The sequence below is a fragment of the Rhincodon typus genome, chromosome 2 (assembly GCF_021869965.1).
Source record: "Rhincodon typus isolate 14 chromosome 2, sRhiTyp1.1, whole genome shotgun sequence".
Lineage (NCBI taxonomy): Eukaryota > Metazoa > Chordata > Chondrichthyes > Orectolobiformes > Rhincodontidae > Rhincodon > Rhincodon typus.
The window spans coordinates 48,887,482-48,912,110 of NC_063333.1; the positions used below are offsets into that span (position 1 = coordinate 48,887,482).

At 39.7% G+C, this 24,629-nt stretch overlaps 1 protein-coding gene across 1 annotated transcript in view; it reads left to right on the forward strand.

The window, feature by feature from the left end:
• The first annotated feature begins 5,619 nt into the window (after positions 1-5,619).
• LOC125485389 (krev interaction trapped protein 1-like) overlaps positions 5,620-24,629 on the forward strand; it is a 35,617-nt gene continuing 16,607 nt past the window's right edge. Inside the window, exons 1-3 of the mRNA XM_048607945.1 lie at positions 5,620-5,813; positions 14,592-14,750; positions 21,744-21,903. Of these exons, the coding sequence (XP_048463902.1) occupies positions 14,649-14,750; positions 21,744-21,903 (262 nt within the window). The 5' untranslated portion in view covers positions 5,620-5,813; positions 14,592-14,648. The remainder of the gene's footprint in view (positions 5,814-14,591; positions 14,751-21,743; positions 21,904-24,629) is intronic.

Consider the following 24,629-nt stretch of genomic DNA (forward strand, 5'->3'; position numbering starts at 1 on the left):
CAATAAACAGGTCCAGGCAACAGACTGTGGATGGGATCATCTCTGCCGACTTCCAGCCCCTCTTCCGCGGTCACGTTTGAGCCCAAGTATCATTGGAGGAGCAGCACGCATTCTCTACCAAAGATCTTGATACCTTAGGAAAAAGGTGGATACTGCAGGGGTTGGAATACTTTATTTCTGCCTCCAACTCTATTTTGATTTTGCCCTTACCCTCTCCCCTTCACTTTCTTTACGAAAGCATTGCCCTTATCTGGCCCTCGCTTGTTAATGCTTTCCTGGTGGTGAAAAATATGGAATAAAGTTTTAGCACTATTGTGTCTTTTTACACATTCACACACAGCCACGGATGACGTGGGGAAAATATAAGCGCGACTGCCGAGTCCCCTTTGGGTGCGGTGGTAGTGTGGAGATATTAAAGGAAAAATAAAAGAATTCAGCTCTTTTGTCCATGTTTGAACCAAGGCTATATTAAAGTCAGGAGCTGAGTGGTGTCACTGAGCGAGTTATTGCTGAGCAGATGCTGCTTGATAACACTATTGAAGACCCCTTCTATCACTTTACTGATGATTAAGAGATGGGGCCATAATTTGCTGGGTTAGATTTGTCCTGTTTTTTTTGTGTACAAGACATAGCTGGGCAATTTTCTACATTGTCAGATAAATACCAATGTTGTAACTGTTATGGAAGGGCTTGGCTAGGGAGGTATCAAGTTCTGGAGTACAAGTCTTCAGTACTATTACCGGAATGTTGTCAGGTCTAGTTGTCCAGAGACAGTCAAGAGACAACCACATTCATGTGGGTCTGGAGTCACACGTAGACCAGACCAGGTAAGGATGGCAGTTTCCTTTCCTAAAGGATATTAGTGAACCGGATGGGTTTTTCCAAAAATCGACAATGGATTCAAGATCATTGTTAGAATCTTAATTCCAGATTTTATTGAATTCAAATTCTGCCATTTGCTGAGGTGGGATTCGATTGGGCCCCAGATTGATAGCCCAAAAATAATACCACTAGGCCATCATCTCATTTGCAGAGTTGGCACCTCATTTCAGGTATGCCTGATGCTGCTCGTGGCATGCCCTCCTGCATTCTCCATTGATCACTTATGTTTGCTACAGTTTAAGCAATGCTTTAACTTTACAATTTTCATCCTTGTTTCCAAATCTCTCCATAGCCTTGCCCCATCTTATCACTCTCTGCCTTAAAATCTATATCCTTCCAAGATAGCTGTGCTCTTGAACAAATCATCTTTTAAATAACTCCATCATTAGCAACCACAGCCCAAAGTTCCAGAATTCCCTCCCTCAACCTCTTTGCCTCTCTACATTGCTTTCTTCCTGAAAATGCGCAATTTTTGGTCATCTCCTCTAAAAGCTCCTCATGTGGCTCAGTGTCAAATTGTGCTTTCTACTGCTCTGCTAAGTGCCACAAGGCATTTTACTATACTTAAGGCACTATTTAAAGAAGTTGTGGCAGCTTAAAAATCACTGCCACTATGCCTGCCATCTGGCCCAATTGTTAATTTTGTTGTCCATGTCAGTAGGTTGCAACTTTCGTTACAGAACCAGGAGGAAATATCTTCAGTTGGTAATTCAGCACAATGCTGAGTAAATGGTTTGTTGCTGTCTTTTAGGTTATCTATTAAACCAAAGCATGTCTCAGATCAGATGTCTTTTGTTTTAAAAATGACATTAAAACTGTTCAAATGGTAATTAATTATGTCACTGTCATTTGAAAGACTGTGTACAAATTTGGCTGTCATGAACATTTGTAGGAGAGCATTTGAAATTCAAAATAATAAACGGTATAGTTTTAATGATTTTTGAGTATAGCTCAGCACTCAAAAATTGAGTTTCAACCTTATTGTACTTAAGATGCTTCCAATGAATTTTAAATCAGCATTACCCTGAGAACAGGGAAACATGGTTAAAATCTAAGTTAAAAGCTCAACTTAGATCAGTGAAGTAACACCACTTCTGTACAATCCATGTATTCATCATGAATGTATACTAAAGGTGATACCAAACATTTGAAGTTTAAAACAAAATCATAGTATTCATTTTTAAAATACTCTACCTTAATTAGACATATTTTAAACTGTTGTCAAGGAAACTGAATTCCAGGAAACCCTGTTGTAGCTTTGCAAACTGCCATCCCTTCGAAGTTCTTCTCTTCTAACCCACCCACTATACAGCATCTCTTTCTTCTGCCCAGCTGTGATGATGTCATTTCAAACAAGGAGAATTCTCATCTCAGCACCCTTATCTCAGCTTAACTGAAATGTTGAGCTAGACCATAAGGTTGCATCAGCGCAGCTAATTTTTATTTTTAGAAGAGCCCAACATCATTCTTACTACTAAATGATCCAAGATGAGGAGATGTCTGCAAAAGAGTTCACATCCAATTTAATTAAAAGATTCAGATAAGCGAACTAAAATTTTCAACAATTTATAACTGTCTGGAGAGATCAGATCAGCTGCTCTTACGCAACCCTTGAAGACTGAAATGGAATAGTCCAGGCCAAGCAACAGCTCATTCTGCACCATTCTGCTTACTATTTTATATAAATAACTTAAAAACTACTTCTGCACTAGGTACATTATAAAGTTAAAATGCATCCACACACCAAAACATCGTCAAAATATAATCAAGCATCAAGCTGGTTGCCATCATTCAAAATGTTATTCCTCAGAAGTTTAAACAAATTTTGATCTTTTACACAAACAATATTCACAACATAACCTGAAAACCAACTCAACTGTAGAAATTTAAAAATTGCAGCAGCTGTGTCAGGACAAAGCTTCTCCTCTCGGATTTTTACATATTACAATTTTTCTTGCAGTCATTAAGACTGTAGAAGCAACATATAAAAGTAAAAATGGAGAACTTTCATTTGAAAAAGTTTTGAGCTTAATTTCATGATGGATCATAACTGATCATATCCAGAAGCTTAAAAGCCCTGCTCAATCAAGTAGGAGCCCATTAGAAATAGCAACAAGAGTAGGCCATTTGGCCGCGCATGTCTGCTCTGCCATTCAATAGGATCATCACACCCTTTTCCCCGTCACCCTCGATTCCCCTACTGATCAAGAATATATCCATCCCAGCCTGTGGTTTAAATAAAATCCTTATTTGTATTTTACTAAAGTCTGCAATCCTGCTAAATACCCCACCTTGCTCGGGCACTCAATATTGGTACCTCGAAAAATTCTATAGAAAGAAATTAAGGTGAAAGAGGTTGTGCAATTTTGATAACCATGTCACATTCAAGTCAACAAAATGTTCATGAACCAAAGTCCTTTTTCTTCCAATACTGACAATATTTAGTAAGAATGAGTGACACAGCTATCCAAGACAATTGAGCCTGCCCCAGAGCAGGTAGTCGGAATTTTTTTTTGGGAGGGGGAGCAGAATACAAATGTTCCATAGTCTCAGCTTGAAACCCGGTGACCAAGGGATCATAAAGCAACCTTACTGGAAATCTAAAACCTATTCTTTTGAAAACATTTTCCTTTCTGAAAGCCTTTACCACATTTGTTAAACTCTTTCCTGTAGAGAAGCACATCAGTATTCTGCTAGGGGAAGCAAATAAATTATTCACCAGAACAGACATATCCAACATTTTTTTGCACTATCTGTACAAATCATCCACTAGCAGGGCAGCTACCACCAGTATATTGTAATTCTATCAAAGTACAAGATTAAACTGCAACCCAGTCCCAGGGCATCATGCCATTCATCCTTGCATTTTGGCCCAAGTATGTTAAATATTAAATATGAATTTACTGGCGAGAAAGACAAGCAAATAGGAAGGAAGATGTTCCAGTATGAAACAAAAGAGTTACACATTGTTTGGAACTATCAACCAACAACATTTTGAGCCAACTATTGGAGTGGAAAGAACATTGCAATAGATTCTTCTGAAGTCCACTAAGTGTTTGCCACTCAGTGTAATCAAAAATTGACACCCCAAAGTTTTTATTAACCAATTGGAGTGTATGTTTCCCTTTGCTGCATTGGGTTTACCATGCAAAATTTAAATTTGTTTCAGACAATTAGGTTCAAGGAATAACATTCCAACTGGTTGGTCAAAGCTCAATCCTTGAGAATTCATCCTCAACCTAATGGTTGTGATCCCTGTATGGTAGCTCAAGATTGCATAGTTTAAAGCGGCATGCAGACAGGGTTTTGGGGAGGGAGGGCCACTAAGTCATGTACATTGTAATAGGACTCAAGAGAAGTCTCGGTGATATTTTCCTGTTTTCAGTGCTGAATCTAAGTTCAAAGGTCCTCAGAACACTTGATATCTCCACAAACACATCTTGCTGAACTAAAAAAAAATCCTAACATGGGCCACAACATTGAGAAATCTTTCAGATTCACCCATAGTTGCACTGGCATCCAGATTAGGGCATCATCCACTTACTTTCAATGCACTTACTACATAAAGAATTTTGTTTGCCATGCCATTCATGTTAGATTTTACATTAGCCCATTTTCAGTCATTAGTTACCTTATTAGTTTATGTGGCTTCATTATACTATCCCCATGTTAAATTAGCAAAAGTAGTTGTAATATCAAATTCCAAATTTCAGTTATTTCATTTAACATTTCACACTTTAAGAAATGGCTACATTCTAACTGTCATCTCTTTTAAAGTTCATCTATCACTTTGGATGAAGGATCAGAGATTGAATTCCTCAATTACAAGCATAAGTGAAGACACTTTGTTGACATTAATTCTTTGCTTATGCTAATCTTTGTTCAAAACAAAATTAAACATGAGTATCCATTTGATTCTACACAGTTAGGCAAAGTGAAATAACTTGCACTTGATCCTCCAAGATTATAATGTTAACAGTCACTACAGGATTAAACCTTAGTCGAATATATAGTCACAGTAATCACAGGGTTAACCTCCGTAATCAAAAAACACGACTGCGCAAGCAAAATACCAAACATGCCAGGTCCAGCACCTTGTCCACTTCATTCTGCTGTCAAAAAATAAGAAACGTTAATCAGCTCCACAATTCTTTCAGACGGCAGAACAATCCAAAGCAATAGAATAATATCGTCACTAAGTAGGAACTTCCTCCCAGTTAACGTTCAGCTTCAATATATTCTGTGGAACAGTTATTAAACGAGGGGGGTTTAAAGTGTGTTTGCCGGCTGGACTCTGGCATTACTCTCTTTTTGGAGCTAGAACCAGCTGTCGCCGTTTAGCGGCACTGCCGGCCCGACAAACAGAGAATTTCAGAGGCAGCTGGAAGCGGGCCGAGACCGAGCATCACCGAACCGGCACTCGGCCCAGACTTGAGAGGCCCCGACCAAAGTGCCAACACGACCCCAACAACCGGCATCCAAAGGCAGGATCTCTCAACCGAAAATACACCGCTCACCCTCCCCGGCGTGATTCGCACCCCCACCTCCTTCCTTCCTTTCTTTCCCTCCCCCCCCCCCCCACGTTCCCCCAGGAAGGGGCAGCAGGATCCAGGGTGGGGTGAAGGGGGAGGTGAGTCAATGTTACCCTGCACACATCGCCAGACGATCTTCCCCCGCTTCAACCCCGACTGCGTGAAAACAAAAGCCCAGACCTCTGACCCGGAAGTATTCCCCAGCCCCTCCCACTGTGTTGGGGGTACGGCAGGGGAGGGATGGGAGGAAAAAAGCTCTTTGACTCGGAAGGGTAGGTTCGCCTCCTCATATTCCATATCGCTGCGGCCGCGCATGCGCTGGAGATCGGAGGCCAGGCGGTGAGAAGCGGATGCCGTTACCATGTTGGGGCTGCTCGGGGAACAAGGACGGTAAAGTCGGTGAGTTCTCGGTATGTTCACAACTGTATTACCGACAGTGTGTGACGTTCCCTCCCACTCCCCCCTCCCCTCTCTCTCTTTCTGTCTGTCTCTTTTCTTCCCTCACCCCATCTTATTTCGACTTGCTCGGCAGAGGTTAATATTTGGAACGACTAATGGCCTGTCAGTCGGGGACTGCAGCTCCTCCAGTGGAACTGCGATTGCGGGCGGGGGAGTTGAATTTCAGGCCTCGGCGGACAACACCAATTCTACACTTTGATCCTCTTCAACGATTTAAACAGTTAGCGGTTGTGAGGGGTGGGGAGTGGGAGTTGTAATACTTGCATGGGTATGTAAATCAGTGAAGTGAGGAAAGGAAAATTATGAAAAGACAGTGAAAGTGTTTTCTGCCAATCTGAATTGAAAGAACGTTGCACTTTTGTTCACGTTTGTTTCTTTCTATTTCAGAAATAACCTTAATCCAGTACAGCACATTGAAGAAAATAACACTAGAATTCTAGGCAGTTATAATGTGATCACCTTCATATAGACCACCAGTGTTGGTCGATTTGGTGAAGTTATTTATTGGGAGGAGGTGGGAGGAAATGCATCTTTCCATTTCAAGTTAATGTCAAATTGAGCAAAAGCCTTTTGTTGGAATGTAAGGATATGATGTTCTAGGCCCATTCCGGATACTTAAGCACATACTGTATTTAAATCAGTCTGGATTAAGGGAGTGCTTAGTTGCACAGACACGTATGTAAATGGAGATGTGAGTTGTTAAGCTCTGTCTGCCCTCTCTACTGTTGCCAGCTGCTACTGCAATGAGATATGCTGTTATGGTATGCTGTATGTGTCTGTTTTGCACTGTCTGGACACTTCCACCACAGCCTGTTCCAACTGCCCTGTGATGTCCATTGTTGATTATACCTGATTCAACCTGTCTTAACTGCCCACCATTTTTCCCTTTAAATGTTTTTCGCAGCTGACACTTTCTGGATGTTGTTTTTGGGAGTTCTCTTTGCTGTTGCAATTTTAAGTGCTACTTAAAATTGTCTCATGGAATTTTCAAATACTTCTTAGCATCCACCTTTCAAAGGCCTGTATTTCTTCTCCCCCAAGCTCTTTACTTATTGCACAGGTCTCTGAGATAGAGGAAAATAGACAGAAGTTGCATCTTACTATTCTTTCCCCCTCATTCCAAGCTTGGGTTTTCTTGAAATAAAGATGTTTCATCCTCCGCTGGATATCTCCATTCTTCTTCTGTGTTTGGCATTGCATCTCCCATCCTCTGTCATTGTCCGAAATAGACGTTTTTGCTTATTCCATTATGGCATCATCCACTTCATTTTTCTGTCTACTTTCTACTAATGTGTTCCTTCTATTCTTTTTTGACATTTGTACTCAATCCATATTCTGAATTTAGGCAGATATGAGATCCCTGGCTGTTTTCAAAGAGCAGAGATTTCTCCCAGTATCCTGGCTAAAATACATCTCTGAACCAGAAAAACCGAATCAGTGGCTGTGGAACTTTCCACAGTGCAATTTAGGTGCAACAATTCCCTGCATTAGTGATCATGTTTCAGAAGCAGTTTAGGATATCCTGAAATCATAAAGATTACTAGATTAAGGCAAACTTTTGCTTTGCAAGGGTGAAAGTAGTAAACATTTGAAATAACTCCAGAGGCCAGTATGCTGTCACCAAATCACCCTTTTATTTACATATGGAAAGTCCTGACAGTGGTCCGGTTCCCTCCGAGCCAGCTCCATGTCAGAATGTCTGACTAACGTTGTTACAATCACTAAATTTCTTCCCCCTCAGAGTCAGGCTGGTTGTTTTCTTTTGTAGTCCCTCCTGGGGTGTTTTAGCACCAGGTCAGCTACCCCCAACTCTCAGTCGGAAACGTGCAGCATGTAACACACAGGAGCTTTCCTCTTGTGCCTGGAGTGCCTTGGGAGAAATTCATTCTTCTGGTGGCAGAGGCATTAATGTTTAATGAGCTTGCACGTTCTCCCCGTGTCTGCACGGATTTCCTCCGGGTGCTCCGGTTTCCTCCCAGAGTCCAAAGATGTGGGATTTAGGTGGATTAGCCATGCTAAATTGCCCATAGTTTGGAGGGAGGTGAAAAAGCTGCAGGTCCACAAGCTTTCAGGAGAATTACCCATTGCTTTTCATCTGCCTGGAAAAAATAACCCATCCTTTCCACATACAGGACCCAGTCTTCAATGGCAGGGTTGAATGATTCAAACTTCTCAAATCATAGCATGACACCAGAAATGCTTACCTCTACTCAAATCAGATTGTTGGAAGCAAGTTCCTGCAGGAACATGCTTTATTCTCATTCCACAAAGGATGGTATCCTATCAACAAAAGTGACCCTTTTGTTTACAAGTGGGATATCCTTGATACTAGTCCAGTTTCCTCAGCGCTAGTTCTCCAAGTGGACAAGAAGTCTGACAGACTGTTTTTCATCTGTCATCCAGGGCTCCCTTATTGGTTCAGATTAACAGCCCCAATCAGGGAACTCATTGAGGTCCACCTGGCTGACCTTGTTGTAATCAGTATGATATTTGTTCTGTTAGTTTATCCAGGGCCTGAAATGTGAAGGTGCAACAGGCAACAGTGGAAAAAATCAGCAGCTGTTATATTGAATGGTGAAGCATACTCAAAGTTTGAATGGCCTCGTGCTACTCCCATTTATTCTGTTCTGAAAAGAAAAATTTGAATGCCTTAAAAGTATGAGATCTTGGCAATACAAGCAAGATACTTGTATTGTCAATCAGTCATTTAAATAAAGAGGCCGGTGGGAAATAAAGCAAATGTATATCATGTATGTGCCTATTGTGATGAACATGTGCCTTGGCACTTCAGTGCAGATTGCAACAAGGCTCATTTGTAAATGTCTTTAAAAATATTGTAATGTTGCATAAAATAACTAAATATAACAAGGGCTATAATGAAAATGACTTTGATTTACCTGCTGAATGTGTACTAATCAAATTCCAGATCAAACCAAAGTGGGAGTCAGTGAATTTGGAATAGACAGCTCTGAAATTACAAAGTGTTGAAAAGAATATAGAAATGGCAATCACAATAAGGTTGAATGCAAATAAAAGATCAAGAAGTTGAAATAGACTTGTTAAACAGTACTTTCAGCTGATACAAAGCCGCATTTGACAATGCCAAAGTGATAGAATGCAAGTCAGAGGAAGCCGTCATTCAAGTGTGTAACGCTCTTGTCGGATCACACCACTGATCACACTTGAGAGGCCCTTGAGTACTGGAGTTCATGCAGAGGAGCGCTATGAGTCTAATTGCTAGTGTTATAAATTTGAGCGATGAAAATTTAGAGAAACTTGTATGCTCAGCTAAGCGTGCTAGGAGATCTTTTGAAGAAAAGTTTGTAAGAAGGTAAATGATGAAAAGTACGCACATTTTTCTGAGGGGTCTGGAGTTTTGAGATTCTCCGTGGGATATGTAGTACCATTGTTGTGTTTTCACGTAGAACAAGGCACAGAGGCATGTTGTGAAAGGAAGCTTGAGATCTGGTTAAAGTTCTGCTTCATGTGAAATATCAACAGACTGTATTCAGAGTCAAGTGAAAAAATCATTTTGTTTCGGAACAATGAGAGAATTTTAAAAAAATTATTTGTAGAATGTGAATTTAATTGGCTGGGTGAATTTTTATTGTCTTTCCCAGAATTGCCCTTGAGATGGTAGTCGTGAGCTACCTCCGTGATCTTTTTTAGTGTTCTTATGCTGTTGGTACACGTGCGGTTAGAATCATAGTGTGGAAGTAGGCCATTCGGCCCAGCATGTCCATACCGACCATCCAAAGAGCGTCCCACCAATACCCATTCCCCTCCCACCCTATCCCTGTAAGCCTACATTTCCAGTGGCCAATTCACCAAGCCTTCACATCCCTGGACACTATGGGGCAATTTAGCATGGCCAATCCATCTAACCTGCACATCTTTGGACTGTGGGAGGAAACTGGAGTACTTGGAGGAAACCCATGCAGACATGGAGAATATTCAAACTCCACACGGTTGCATGAGGATGGAATTGAACTCGGGTCCGTGGTGTTATGAGCCAGCAGTGCTAACCCCTGAGCCACTGTGATATTTTGATCCAGCAACAATAGAGGAATGGCGACAGAATTCTCAGTTAGGATCAAGTCTAAATTGTGGGAAGCTTGCGGGTGGTGGTATTCCTGTGTGTCAGCTGCCTTTGTCCTGTGGTAGAAGTTGTGGGTTGTGAGTTATTTTCTATATTTGTGGAATGATAAGTGCCTAAACTGTTGTCTTGTCCTTGAACTGAGAAGAGGCAAATTCAGCCAAAGTTCTTGTTTTCTAATGTTTGATCTTGTTGGATAATGGATATTTGTGGGTTTTGCTTTGAGACAGGGTGTGACTAGAATATAAAGTGTGTTAACTCGCCCATAAAGGATGCAATATGAGCAGGGTACACAACGATTTTTTTGTGGAGAAGTGAATAAATGCTCGGTCGCAAGTTTTAAGGAGGAGCTTAAATGCAGAGAAAAGAGGATATTCAGAGGATTCTACAGTGTGGAGTCGAAAGAGCTTAAAGGCATCATCACCAGTGGTTGGATGAAGGGCATGATGAAGTGAGAGATTCGAGCATGTGAGGCTGTAGCATTGGAGGTGGAATAGAATTATTGAAGACAAGGCCATGAGTAGAGTGTAAATATGAAACTGAATTTCTAGAGATATTGGGGATTGAGAGCCAACATAGGTTAATTAAGGGCAGGGGTGATAACTAAGTTTAGCGTCAGCTGGATACGTGCCCCATTTTAATTTGAGCTAAAGTTTGTAAAGAATAGAACGCTGACATGTAGACCCATTGGATCATTCAACTCTGAAAGTTGCAAAGGTATGAATAAGGGTTTCATCAGCAGATAAGCTGAGGAACAGGCAGAGTAGTTACACAAGATGAAAGTAAATGCTCCTTATGATGGCGAATTTGTGGAGTTTTAACTTCAGCTTGTCAAATTGAATACCGAGCTATCCAAATCAGGTTAAACCTGAGTCATTCATAGGGGAGTTTGTGTAGAATCAATTGTGAGTATACAATTTGTAGTGGTAACTCGTGAGAATGTCATTTTTTGTTTAATTATTTCAGTGGACAGAATTGCAGGTTGAAATTTGGATCTTGGATAAGCATAGGCAACAAGACAGTCGACAAGGGTAAAGGGATGTGCTATTTGGCAAACTGGTGCATTCTCCTTTGTTTAATTTCTGTTGTGATTTAGAATTGTATCTTCCAGGATGTCTTTCTCACATATAAGCTTTTACCTTCTATGCTGCACATCTTGCTTGCACAAGTGCAATTCTGCATTGATGATCTTCCAACATCATCCCATAAGAGTCATTAGGAGCAAGTTCCCTTTGGAAGAATCGCACTGACATGGAATCTGGAAGTAACTAGCTGATATATTTTGACTTATTGCTTAAAGAAGCATCTAAATGTGGTTTGTTAACATGTTACTCAATAACCTAACGCATATTGCTAATCCTATTCCTCTTTTGTTAATTGCCTTTGTGGTCTTTTGCTGCACCATCTGTCCTCATTTGAATCCAAAAGTCATAAAACACTATAGGCTCCTCGCCTAATTGTTGCCATGGGGAAAATGTGGCCTGCAACTATTGGCAGTTAACTTCCATTTTCTCTCACTTTCCCATCCATTCTCAATTCCATTGGGTTTTGCATCCCTTTGGCTTCCTACTGGCTACCTACCACCATTCTTTCCCTTCCCACCTTAAGAAATAGTCACTCACCTCCTACATTCAACAGCCTCTTGTGGTTTTCTCCTATCTGCCATACCCCTGCAGCCATCCCCCACTCATCTTGTTTGTCACTTGTATACTATTTTTCCCTAATGTTGGGCAACCCGTGGTCGCCTCATCGTGTATTTCCCAGCATATAAGAGCTAATTCATTTTCTATGTTCCCTGATGTTTGCACTCATTTGCACTAGCTTTCCAGTCATAAAATCATAGAATCCCTACAGTGGGGAAGCAGGCTATTTGGCCCATTGAGTCCACACCGACCTGCAGAAGAGAATCTGACCCTGACCCACCACCTATCCTGTCCCTGTAACGTGCATTTCCCATGGCTAATCCACCTAGTTTGCACATCCCTGGTCACTGTGGGCAATTTCGCATGGCCAATCTATCTAACCTGCAGATCTTTGGACTGTGGGAGGAAACCGGAGCACCTGGAGGAAATCCACACAGATGGGTGGAATCGAAGCCATGACCGTGGTGCTGTGAGGCAGCAGTACTAACCACTCAGCTACTGTGCTGCCATATGGCATGAGTTTGCATGGATAGACTTACCAGTAGAGTAGCTGCGCTATTTGTGATATCAGAATCAATGCAGTTTCCAGAAACAACAAATCGTGCTACTTGCTTTGGGGTGTTGTTGTCAACAGCAGCAAATTCAGGAGTGGTACAGGAAGTAAATTAGATGATGCTTCTCTCTTCCCAGCACCTGAAACCAACCAGTTAGTGATTACCTCACTGATAATAAAAAGATACTGTCTGATCTGGAGACAACTTTATTTCCAGTCAGGCAAGCTAGCTGAATGCCTCGGCTAATGTATATAACACAGAAATAAGTCTACACTCACTGTCATGTTGTAAAATTTCCTCAGTGACTGTAATTTTTTTATGCTTTTGTAGCATAAGGGTTCTATGGCAAACATAGAAAAGCTGTCAAAGTAGATTTCCTTGACTTTAGAAGCAAAAATCAGATACCTGTGACTTAAACTAAAGGATGGATTTGTTAAAAAAATTAAATGGGAAATGTTGCTATATTAAATATAAGTGGGAATAATAAAGAATTGCCTTTTCCTCTGCAGAATATTAAAAACATCAAAGATGCATATTTTGCACTGACTGTCACAATTAACAGTAGCTTGCTGTCTGTTTAAATTTGTGGTTTGCCAGTGGTTAGCCCAAAAAAACTCAAGATTTTTGAGACACAAATATCTTATTTTTAAAATTAAAAGCAGAAAATGTTCAAACAACTTTGAAGTTAGGCGGTATCTGTGGAGAGAGAAACAGTTAACAAAAACTTTCAAAGGCCATCTTTAACCTGAATGTTAACTATTTCTTCCATCACAAATGCTGCTTGACCTGCCAAGTATATCCAACATTTTCTGTTTTTATTTTGGATTTTCAGAATCCACGGTATTTTGCCTTAGTTAATAATTCTGGGTGATAACTTTTCATAAGAACTCTAAAGGTTAGAAATGTGATATCACCTTACATTTAAATCTTTGCATCTAAGCTTTAGATTTACATTTATTGTTTCCCAAAGACTTGCGTAAAGAATGCTTGGAAGATGCATATAAATGCCATAAATTTCAATCTGCTGGCATAATCATATTTTGGTAGATAAAGCCTCAGTTATAACACTAATGTTAAGCAGCAGGTTTTCAAGAAGGAGCCCAGTTCAAATTCTCAGGTCCACAAAGTTTATAACTCAAACCGTCAAGGAACAAATAAAAATGCAGATGTGATTCTATTGATTGACTTCATGAGCTGAACTCCCAAGGTTCAGGTTGCATATAACTACAGGGACATGGGTCTCGATGAAATGCCCTTTGGAGGGTTGATGCAGACTCGATGGGCAGAATGACCTCTGTCTGCACTGTAGGAATGCTATAACTTTATGAATCTAACTGATAATTTGTGGCTGCATTTTGAACAAAATAAAATGGACATTTCTGACATCTGTATCCAACAATTCATCAGGCACAGTGCTTGGACGAATACTCGTGCTATCTTTCTTTGCGAATTCTCATTTTTGTTATAACAAAAATTTGTAAGTTGCAAGTTCATATGAAAAGACCTTGTCAGTAAATTCTTTTTTTCATTTATGGGATTTATTTTCTGTTCATTCAGGGTTTGTGTGTTGCTGGCTTCCAACCTAGAGGATAGTTAAGTCAATTACATTGCTATGGGCCCAGAGTCACAGACAAGGTAAGGATGGGAGTTTTCCTTCCCTACAGATGGAACAGATGGTTTGTTTTTCTGACAATTGATAATTCATAGTCATCGCAAAACTTTTAATTCCAGATTTTTATTGAATTCAAATTCCACCATCTGGAATTCAAACCCAGGTCCCAAGAACATTATCTGGCTTTCTGGATTAACAGACTAGCAATAATACCACTAGGCCATTACCTCCCCCCAAGCATTACAGCACTTGGTCCTGGATATGAGCATTGATGTTTGACACTTATTTACCTCCCTGGTGGCAAAGATGATAGTCATTGGAGTGTAAAGATAACCACAGTGCAATTACGAAGGGAGTGCAAGGATGTTGGTGCAGTAGTGATGAAGAAGTTTGTGAAGTTCCAAGTCAGGATCATGTGTGCCTTGGTGGGGAGCTTTCAGATGGTGACATTCCCATGCATCTGCTTCCCTTGTTTTTTGTGGTGATTCAGGTTACAAATTTGAAGGGTCGAGTTGAAAGAACCTGGATGCATAACTACAGTGCAGCTTTAAATGATCTGATCTGCTCTGCTGCCACTGCATTGGTGTTGAAGGTAGTGCATGGGGTTCTAATCAAGTGGGTTGCTTTATTTGCTTTCTACAGAAAATATAGGGTTCCTAATAATGTTTGAGCTTTTTTGAAGTTCCCACAGTTCCCACAACCCCAACAAGTGATCATCTTATTTGTTGATGTTAACAGTTGTAATTTTCATAAAATATGAACTGATTCCCTTCAAGGGCAAATTAAACCATTGATGATGTTTTCTGTTCACAGGTGAAGCTGTGCACATGGTTTCTCTGGTTCCAAATAAACAAATGGAGTGAAACAGCTATGGACAGTCTCAATGACCCAGAGGATACATATATTGCAGTGATTCGTCCTAAGAATGCTGCTAGTTTAAATTCTCGTGACTATCGAACAAAATCATATGAAGTAAGCCAGTAAATACTTCTAAACTATTTACTTAAGATGTGTAAATGGCCAAAAGTAAATCTGTTGTCATGGTTTATTGCTTCTCATGATGAGTGACAATTAGTTTGTATTGAAGCTTCAATTTCAGCGACATAAATCTGATGTGTTTTTCTGCTTATGGAGAATTTTTTGTTGGCACCTGAATGTAAAGTTGGTGGACAACTGTACAGGCCAGATTGACCACCATTGGTCGTCATTTTTATATTGGAGGTATCTTAGCGAAATATTCGACCACTGAAGACACTGTGCTTTTAAGAAAGTACAAAGTATACTACACCTATCACACTGACAGGGAAATGGTAGCATGTAATTAAATATACCCAATAAATTAAATAGAGTTCCTTAAGAAATTACTCAGATGGCATGTAAATAAATTTATTAGATATGATTTTCAGAAAAAAGTTGCAACAATTTTGAGTATAAAAATGCAAAGTAAATTTAAGACCTGTTCACTTGAATATTAGTTGAGAAGTAGGAATAGGAAGTTGAGATAAAAGTGAAAAGGTTGGATTGTCAAAAAGTGACAGGTAATCATTCTCTTCTCCTAACCAAACCATCGGTCATCTGAACAATATGGGCTACTTCATTTTATCCACGGATGTTATTTTGGAGAAGAGTTGAGTGCCCAGTTCAGATGAAGTTTTTTGTAGCTTCTGTAGATTCTGAAGAAGGGAGCTGAAAATGTTCACTGCAACAAAACAATGTACATTTTGGATTTCTTCAATTTTGAAGAAAAGTACATTCTGTAAATGTCAGTCTCTGATTTCTTGTTAATGATATTTATCTACTTTTGTCTGAATATTCTGTTTTCACTTCATAATCTGAATAAACCATCGTAAAAATATAGTAATACTCTCCAGAAGCTCTCTTCCCTTTCATGCTGCTCCCTTAGCTGACCTGGACTGTCTTTGACCGCAGCATCCTGTAAAGCTCAGAGCTGACTTTAACCCTTGCATCCTATCCATTCTGATTACATCCAGCTTGGTAACGTTACCGGCATTCAGCCCTTCTCATGTCTCCCAGTGCAAAAATCATTGTTTTATATTCCTGAACTAGACTAAATCTAGTAAATTACTACATATTTCTTAAACTTCAGTTTTCCCAGATATCATTTGAACACATCCAGGGGACAAAAAGTGGGATGAGAATGGGAATCTGGGGGGAGATGGGGACATGAACCAATCTGTGACATACCTAGCATAAAACAAGATTGTTGTGGTTGGTCAAAGCCAATTTTCTCATAACCAGGATCTCAATGCAGGAGTTTCTGAGGATTGTTTCCTAGGCCTTCCCAGTATCTTCAAAATCTCCGAACCCTACCATCCAGAGGGGCAACAGCAAGGAACTCCATCAACTGCAAGTTCCCTCTAATCCATGTATCATCCTGACTCTCATGCAGACACACACATGTAAATCTATGGGTGAATTTATATTTGCAGATACATTCTATTTTGTTCAAAAAACATACAATTTATAGACAGTCATTTTATAAATACCTACTCTAGAAATAAAACCAGTCTGACTCCAAACCAAAACAGATTCTAAACAAGGCCTCACACCATTGCATTGTCTGACCTAAAATGTCACCTCTTCTTTAGACTGATGAAACCTTTAGTTCTCTCAGGACAGTGACTTGAAAGGAATTCGGGGATTTACATATGCATATTAATCAATTAAAACCTTCTAACTGATTAAAAATTTAACAGCATCTTAGGCTTGTTTAATACATCCTCATCAGTTGTGTGACCCTTTGATCTTTTATCTATAAATTCTGTGTCTGATGCCACCTTTCTCATTAACACCTGAAGAGGGAGCCAGGCTCCAAAAGCTTGTGTTTTCAAATAAACCTGTTGGACTATAAACTAGTGTTGTGTGATTTCTGATCTTGTCCACCCCAGTCCAACACTGCCACCTGCACATCATGGCATCCTGTAATGAAAAGGAGATCTTACGATCTTTCTCGATCGATGAAATAAGCTGGAGTGAATGCCTTTTCTCATCTGTAAATTATATTGTGATCTGGCAAAACGGGTATCTTGCTTAACTGTAGGCAAAAATGCTGAGCAGTTGAAATGTTGAACATGCACTGTATCATACAGAATAACTTAGATGAATGTAAATGTTAAAAATCTTCCATTTAAAAGCCTTTCTTTCAAAACCAATCGACTGGTTTAATTTTGATGAATTTTGTATTTCTTGTAAAAGTTCTTTCTGCCAAGGTCTGCTTAATGTATGCAGGTTTTAATATTAATGGTACCTTTCTTCTTGAATCTTAAACAGTAACACTATTGTGGGGTTTGTTGTAAGCAAAACAGAAGAGATAGAAGGCAGGAGCATTTGCACTCTGCAAACAATGTACTGTGCCAAGGTATCTGGCTAGAATATGTAGTCAAATATACTGAGATAAGTGATCTGTTGTGGTCTTGACATCACTGCCTACACATCTGTGTCAATTGTCAGTCTGGTCACTTGTCCCAGGCTTGCTGCTGTGCTGACTCCTGTCCTAAGTTTCTTTGGCAATATTTTGCATACCGGATAAGTCTATTAAATCAAGCTTTAAGTATATTTGGGTTAATGAAGCCCCAACTCAAAATGTAGAATCTAACTGGTTCCGTGTAGTTGTGTTGATGCTTGTCTTGTTCGTCAGACCTATTCAGCCCTATTTTTAGTAAACTACTGACCACCCAACTTCTCTTGCTGGTTCCCGTATCTGATTATTGTTAGTTGTTCTGTCTCCTCTGATTCTGATCCCTCCTCCTTCAACTCTGTCTTCATTACCTTTCTCCACAAAATACCAACCTATGTCCCTTGATTCTTTCAAATGATGACCCAGTCTCAAACCTCCTTTTCCTTTACAGTGACCTTAAACATTTTGCCTCTCAATTTATGCCCATCTTTTGGAGCTCTCTGTTCAACTCTTGCTGTCAGGGTTATGTTCTGTCAGCAAATGGCTCTTATCAAAGTCCGAAATATTGTTCTGTGTGACTATGACAAAGCTAAACTATTCCTCTTTGCCATTCTTGAGCTGTCTGCAACCTTGAATTTAGTTAATCACCATGTCCTCCTCCAAAGCACTTCCACAGCTGGCCAACTAAGAGTGCAATTGTTAGTTCCGTTGTTAACTATTTAGTTGTAGCTAGTGAATTTCCACTGTAGTTTCTATTCTCTCTATTCCTCCACTCGCGCCCCCCCACCCACCAACCCCAACATCAGTACAGTTACTTCTGGTGTTCCCCAAGAATCTATCCTTCACCCCTCCAATTTCTCATCCATGTGCTACCTGTCAATGACATAATCTAAAAACATAACATTGTTTTTGATGTGAATGATGATGCCGAAACCAGTTCTACTTCCAAATCCTCCTTTGATCCTTGCACTGTCACGAAGTTGGCAGTGTGATTTTCTGACTGAGCAGAAATTTTCTCCAGTTAAACATTGGGAAGACTTTAGCTATTGTCTTCAGCCCCTGTCATAAAGTTGACTCCCTCACCATCAATCTTTCTCCCTCTCTGGCAACTGTCTCAAGCTGAATAGACTATTTGCAGCCGTGGCGTCCTGTTTAGCTATGTGGCGAGTTTTTGCATCATGACTAGGACCACCTATTCCCAGTCCTGTAACATTGCTTACCTCCACGCTTGCCTCAGTTTGTTTGTTGCCATAATACTCTTTCATTCTTTTAGACTTGATTATCCCAATTCAGCCTCGATTTGGTCTCACACATTCTATTTTCTACAAACTTAAGTTCATCTAAAAGTTGCTACCCATTTTTTAACTTGCATGCCTGTGCAGTGCCTCAGTGTGTTCTATTATGTTGAGCTAAATTATATTAAATGCAGCTTGTTGCTGCTGTAATTCTGTTAGCTGCTTGCATGTCTCCAAGGATTTATAGATTCTAGTTGGAATTGTCAATTGCAGAATGTTGAAGCAAGATGATGACCAGTTGTAGAGTTCCAGAAGTTCTGGTACCAAATCTTACACCCTGTAAGAATGTTATCATCACTGGAGCAGTTGCTTATTCATTGGTATTGAAAGGCCTAAAAGCAGAAAGACGCTTTTGAACTACATTTTTTCTGATGAAGGGTCTAGGCCCGAAACGTCAGCCTTTCTGCTCCTGTGATGCTGCTTGGCCTGCTGTGTTTATCCAGCCCTGCACCTTGTTGTCTCGGATTCTCCAGCATCTGCAGTTCCTACTATCTCTGATTCATTTTTGAACTACTGTTAGGATTCAATATCACATAATCTTTCGCAGTGCTGCTTATGACCATAGAACTTCTTGTCATTCTGTAACTTATGATGAAGGATGCTATCCAGGTCAGTACCAGAGAAATTTTTCTGAAGTTTGGCCTCTGAAGTTCATGTAGGCTTTTGGTCACTTGTATTTACCTTGTATGTAATATTGCTGAAGAAAAACTGAAAGAACTGCAGATGCTGTAAAGCAGGAACATAAACAAGTTGCTGGAAAAGCTCAGCATGCCTGGCAACATTTGTGAAGAAAAATCAGAGTTAACGTTTTGGGTCCAGTGACCCTTCCTCTGATTTTTCTTCACAGATGCTGCCAGGCGTGCTGAGCTTTTCCAGCAGCTTCGCAGCTTCAGTTTTTGTTCAGGTAATATTGCTAATTGTGTACTTTGCACATATCCCCATCCTGATTATGAAAGTTTTCATATTACTTGGATGTTTTGAAATTACCATTCTTATGAGAATTCTGACAATACTTTTGACATACATTTGGGATTCTATGTAATACAGACTTCTGCTAGATCTCCTGTGAAACCTCAGCACAAATACCTTTTTGATTCAAGGAGCTTTGTTTAACTTTTAATAGCTCAATTATTAAGACATCATGAGGGAGCATGTTTCATGAGAGGATAATGCCCCTCAAACTTGGAATTGTTGCTTGTTTTCTTAAACTATGATACTGAGCAGTTGTCACCACACTCCTGTACTTGAGTGACATATAAGCACACCAGAAAAATTCCACCAGTTTTATAAACTCCACATTCTGCTGATTCCATCTGAGACTTTCAAGCAAATGCTAGTATCTGTCTTGAAGCCAGCTCTATAAATAATCATGGACTGGACACTATGATGAATGGTTGGAAAATGTCTCCCCCAGCAGTACTGTTTTCTCAATTTTCAAGTAGCCAGAATTCCAGGGGAGTAGATGGAAAAAGCTATAAAGACACTCTGCAACTCTTAGTGTGCCAGCACTGATACTAATGACTGGGACGGGCTTGTTACCAATTGTTCAAAAAGGCGACAACTTGTCCATCAAACTGCATCATGTTTGAGTACAAATGTTTTGCTGATGAGGATTAGCAGCAGCAGTGAAAGAAAGAAAGTAAGCCAATCTTGCACTCTGGGTGAACAAACTGCCGGTAGCACATCACTAATGAGCTCCAAGATCCATGGGTTGACATCTGGCCTTTTCAGTTATATCAAGACCCAGAGCAGAAATGTGTGACCCTGAAAAGACATCCTATTTAAATTGAAGGAAAGCTAAAATGTGGTTCACACTTTTACAAGGCTAGCATTAGAGTTTCAAGTCCTATTGCCGGAGCCTTTTATGTGTTAGGCTTCTGTCCTCACTTTTTATTTGGGTTCGTTGTTTTAAGATCAGTCCAGTAAAGGAAACTTGTGTGCTCCTTTATCTACCCAATATTTCGGTGAAGGCTACAAGACCTTGAATTTCAGTTGTAAATTCTTACCACTGCATTTCATCTCATCAGAGCACCTCAATGCAAAGTAGTTTTTGGTAATACGCAAACGTATCCACTGTTAGACCATGGCCTATTAAATAAGCAAATGAATAGTATCCAGTACAGATATTATATTCAAAGTTCATGGACTTTGCTATCCTCATTATTAAAACAAGATGTCATATGTTATCCCACATTGATTACCTTTGCCATCCATGCTTCAATTTCTTTCATGGTGAAATGCTACCATGGAGTCACTGATGGTGTCAGTGTCTGCTCACCTCCGACTGACTGAGATAAGGTTAGCTGTACTAAACCTTTCCTTTTAATGGTTGGAGCAAGTCTCTTGTTTGTTTTGAAAACATAAAAAAAAAAAAATTTTGGTGTCAGTTTTATTTAGTGGAAGCAACTCTCACCTGAGTCAGCGATCATGGATTCAAGTCCCACAAAAATGTTCAAGCACAACATCTAGACTGACACTTTAGTGTAGTACTTGGGAGTGGGCTGCAATATCAAAGGCCATCTTCTGGATGAAATGTTTAAACTATGGTTCTGTCTGGATTTTAGATAACTTTTGATGGAAAACTCAGGGTTTTTTCCTCCTGGAGTATTGGCTGATATTAATGTGATGACTTGGTGAGGCACTGCACTGGAAATAAAGCTCCACTATTTCCAGAGTTGTCACAAATGTGAAAAATTTGACTAAATCAACAAATTGCTCTATTTTCCCACATTATTTAATTTAAGTTAAAAGAATATGCATACCGATTGTTTTTCATGAGCAAGAAAATAACTATTTACTGTAAACAGTTTTGAGCCAATGGCAATAAAGAAACATGAATTGCTAACTTCTAAACTCCATAACTTAAACTCTTACCCGCTTTCAAAATTCATCTCCCAACTATTAAAATTGGTGGTCAGTACATACGTAGCTTTCAATAAAAATTGGCATGCCACAGAATTGCTGATGTATTTCATAGAATCATAGAGCTCTACAGTGTGAAAGCAGGCCATTCGGCCCATGGCGTCTGCACCGACCCTTCAAAGAGCCTTCTACCCAGATCAACCATACTGTTCTTCATTCTGAGTTTAATTCATTCCTGCTCCCTTTGTTTTTGTGATATTTTGAAACAAAGAATTTTTAAATAAACAACATCTCATTTGGCATGTTTATTATGCTAGTAAATCATATTTTACTGTGTTCTGATGTACCGTCTTCCGTACCACACTTGGTTGTGTACTTGTCTTTGTGAAGATCCTGCTGCTGGAGTTGCAAAATGAAGGCAAGGAGAAAAAGAGAAAGAAAGTTTTGCTACAAACAAAACTGAAGAGGGATGAAAATAAAGGACAAGACATTCTTGACTTTGTAGTTGAAGCTACCAAACTGATGTCACCTAACAACCAAGGAGTCAAAGGTACAACAAGCGCACGTTTTATTATACTACTTCATGAGAGATTTGTTTTGTTCATTTGAAGTTTGGCATTGCTAATTGTAAAGAATCAGAAGTGGCTTTATGGAATGAATGAATATAAAAGTTCTGTTTTCATTGTCTCTTGTCAATTATGTCAAGTATTGGTGCAAATGCTTTATTGGTATATAGTGGTGTTGGGATTGTTGCGCTTTGAAGTTTTGGAAAGGAATTCTACTTTGATATATTGCACCAATTTGAAAAGAATCTGCCAACAAAATTTAAAGATGCAGCATTTAACTTTGACAACAAGGTGCAGGGCTGGATGAACACAGCAGGCCAAGCAGCATCATAGGACCAGAAAGGCTGACGTTTCGGGCCTAGACCCTTGTCTCGGATTCTCCAGCATCTGCAGTTCCTACTATCTCTGATTCAATTTCCCCCCCAGCATTTAACTTTGTTGCCTGTGAAGTATTTTTGATATCTTAAAGTCAAGAAAAACATGCCATAAATCCAAACTTCTTTCCTTTCCGTCTTTCCTTTCAAATACCTTGCAGAAACTGCTATTTGCCGTTGCATATAATAAACTGTGTAACATTGAAAAAGACAGGAACAGATATCAGTGGGATGTGAAGAGACAATGAATTTAGCAGATGAATGACATTTATCACAGAGAAGTGTAAAGTATCCGTTTCAGTAGTAAGAATAAGGAGAGGTAGTACTTACTAAAAAGTAAAATGTTAAAAGGAATGTGGAAATCTATAAAGTGTATAGGATTGTTGACTTTATGTATTAGGCTCGGAGTACAAAAGCAAGGTTGTCATTCTAACTCTTTATAAAACACTAATTAAGCTTCAGCTCAAGTATTACGTTCAGTTGCAGGCATCACATTATAGAAAGACTATCAAGGCCTTTCAAAGTGTGTGGAAGATTTTCTTATTATTCAGTCACAGGGTATGTGCGTTGCTGGCAAGGCAAGCATTTATTGCCTATTTCTAATCGTCCTTGAGAGGAAGGTGGTGAACAGCTTCTTTGAACTACTGCAGTTTTTGATGAAGGAAATGCCTGAATTTTGGCCTGGAGATCATGAAGGAATGGGAAATGCAGTCCCAAGTCAGCCTGGTGTGTAGCTTGGAGACAAACTTGCATTTATTGGTGCTGGTGTGTATGTGTTGCCTTTGTCCTACTAATTGGTAGATATCTGTGGTTTGGAATGTGCTTTTGAAGAAGGCTGTGTAAATATCTGAAGTGCCAGAGGAAGTGATGGAGGCTGGTACAATTTCAACATTTAAAAAGAATCTGGATGGGTGTATGAATAGGAACTGTTTAGAGGGATATGGGGCAAATGGATTTAGGATATCTGGTCGGCATAGACAAGTTGGATCAAAGAGTCTATTTCCATGCTGCGCAGCTCTGTGACTGTATCTCATAATGGTACGCACTGCTGCAACTAAGAGTCTATCATCAAGAGAGTGAATGTTCATGGTGGATAGGGTACCAGTCAAGTGGTTTGCTTTGTCCTGAATGGTGTCAATCATCTTGTGTTCTGAGAAATGCACTTCTCCAGGGAGGTAGAGAGTATTACATCACAATCCTGACTTGTGCCTTGTAGATGTTGGAGAGGTTTTGAGCTAATTTATTCACAGCAGAATTCCTAGCTTTTGCCCTACACTTGTAACTTCAGTGCCTATATGGCTAGTCCAGTTCAGTTTCTGCTCAGTGGTAAGCAGGATTTGATAGTGGGGGATTCAGCAGTAATAATGCAGTTAAATGTCAAGGGTTAGATTCTGTGTCATGTTGGAGGTGATGATTGTCTGCCATTTGTGTGGCATGTAAGTTGCATGCCACTTATTAGCCCAAGCTTGTCCAGGTCTTCCTGAATATGGACATGGGTTGCTTTTGTATCTGAAGAATTGCAAATGGTGTAGAACATTATCCAAATATTAGTGAACATTCCCACTTCTGACCTTATGACTTAGGGAAGATAGTTGAAGAAGCAGCTGAAGCTGGTTTGGCTGTGTACACCACCTAGCAGAGATGTCCCAGGACTGGGGTGATTGACCTTAAAACCAAAGCCATCTTCCTGTGTATTAGGTATTACTTGAACCAGCAGAGAGTTTTCCCCCTGATTTTCATTGATTCTAGATGGAACTCCTGGATACCACACTTGGTCAAATGCTGCTTTAATGTTAAGGGCAGGCATTCTTCCCTCAATTTGGGAGTTCAGCTTTTCTGCCTATGTTTGTTCCAAGGTGACAGGAATTTTGACCAGCGATGAGATACTTCAGTTATGTGGAGAGATGAAGCTGAGAATTTTCTCCTTGGAACAGGGATGTTTGAGGATAAAAATATCTTCAATGTGTTGAAAGTAGTAAAAGGTTTTAAGAAAGTAATTAAGGCAAAATTGTTTTGGGGTAAAAGATTTAGTTGCTAGAGGTCACAAACTTCAGCTGATTGGCAAAGGAACCAAAGGTAACATGGGGACATTTTATTTGAATATAACAAGCTGTTGTCAAATGTGTTGCTTAAAAAGGTGGTGGGAGCAGATTCAGTAGTACGATACAAATGTTTACAGGGCTATTGGAAAAGAACAGAGGAGTGGGACAAATTGAATTGCTCTTTCAAAGGAGCTGTTGTAGGTGCAATGAACTGAATAGCTGCCTTAATGTTGCATCATTCGAAGTTTCTAAAATATTATTGTAAATAATTTAAGTGAGAATTGTTGGAAGTAT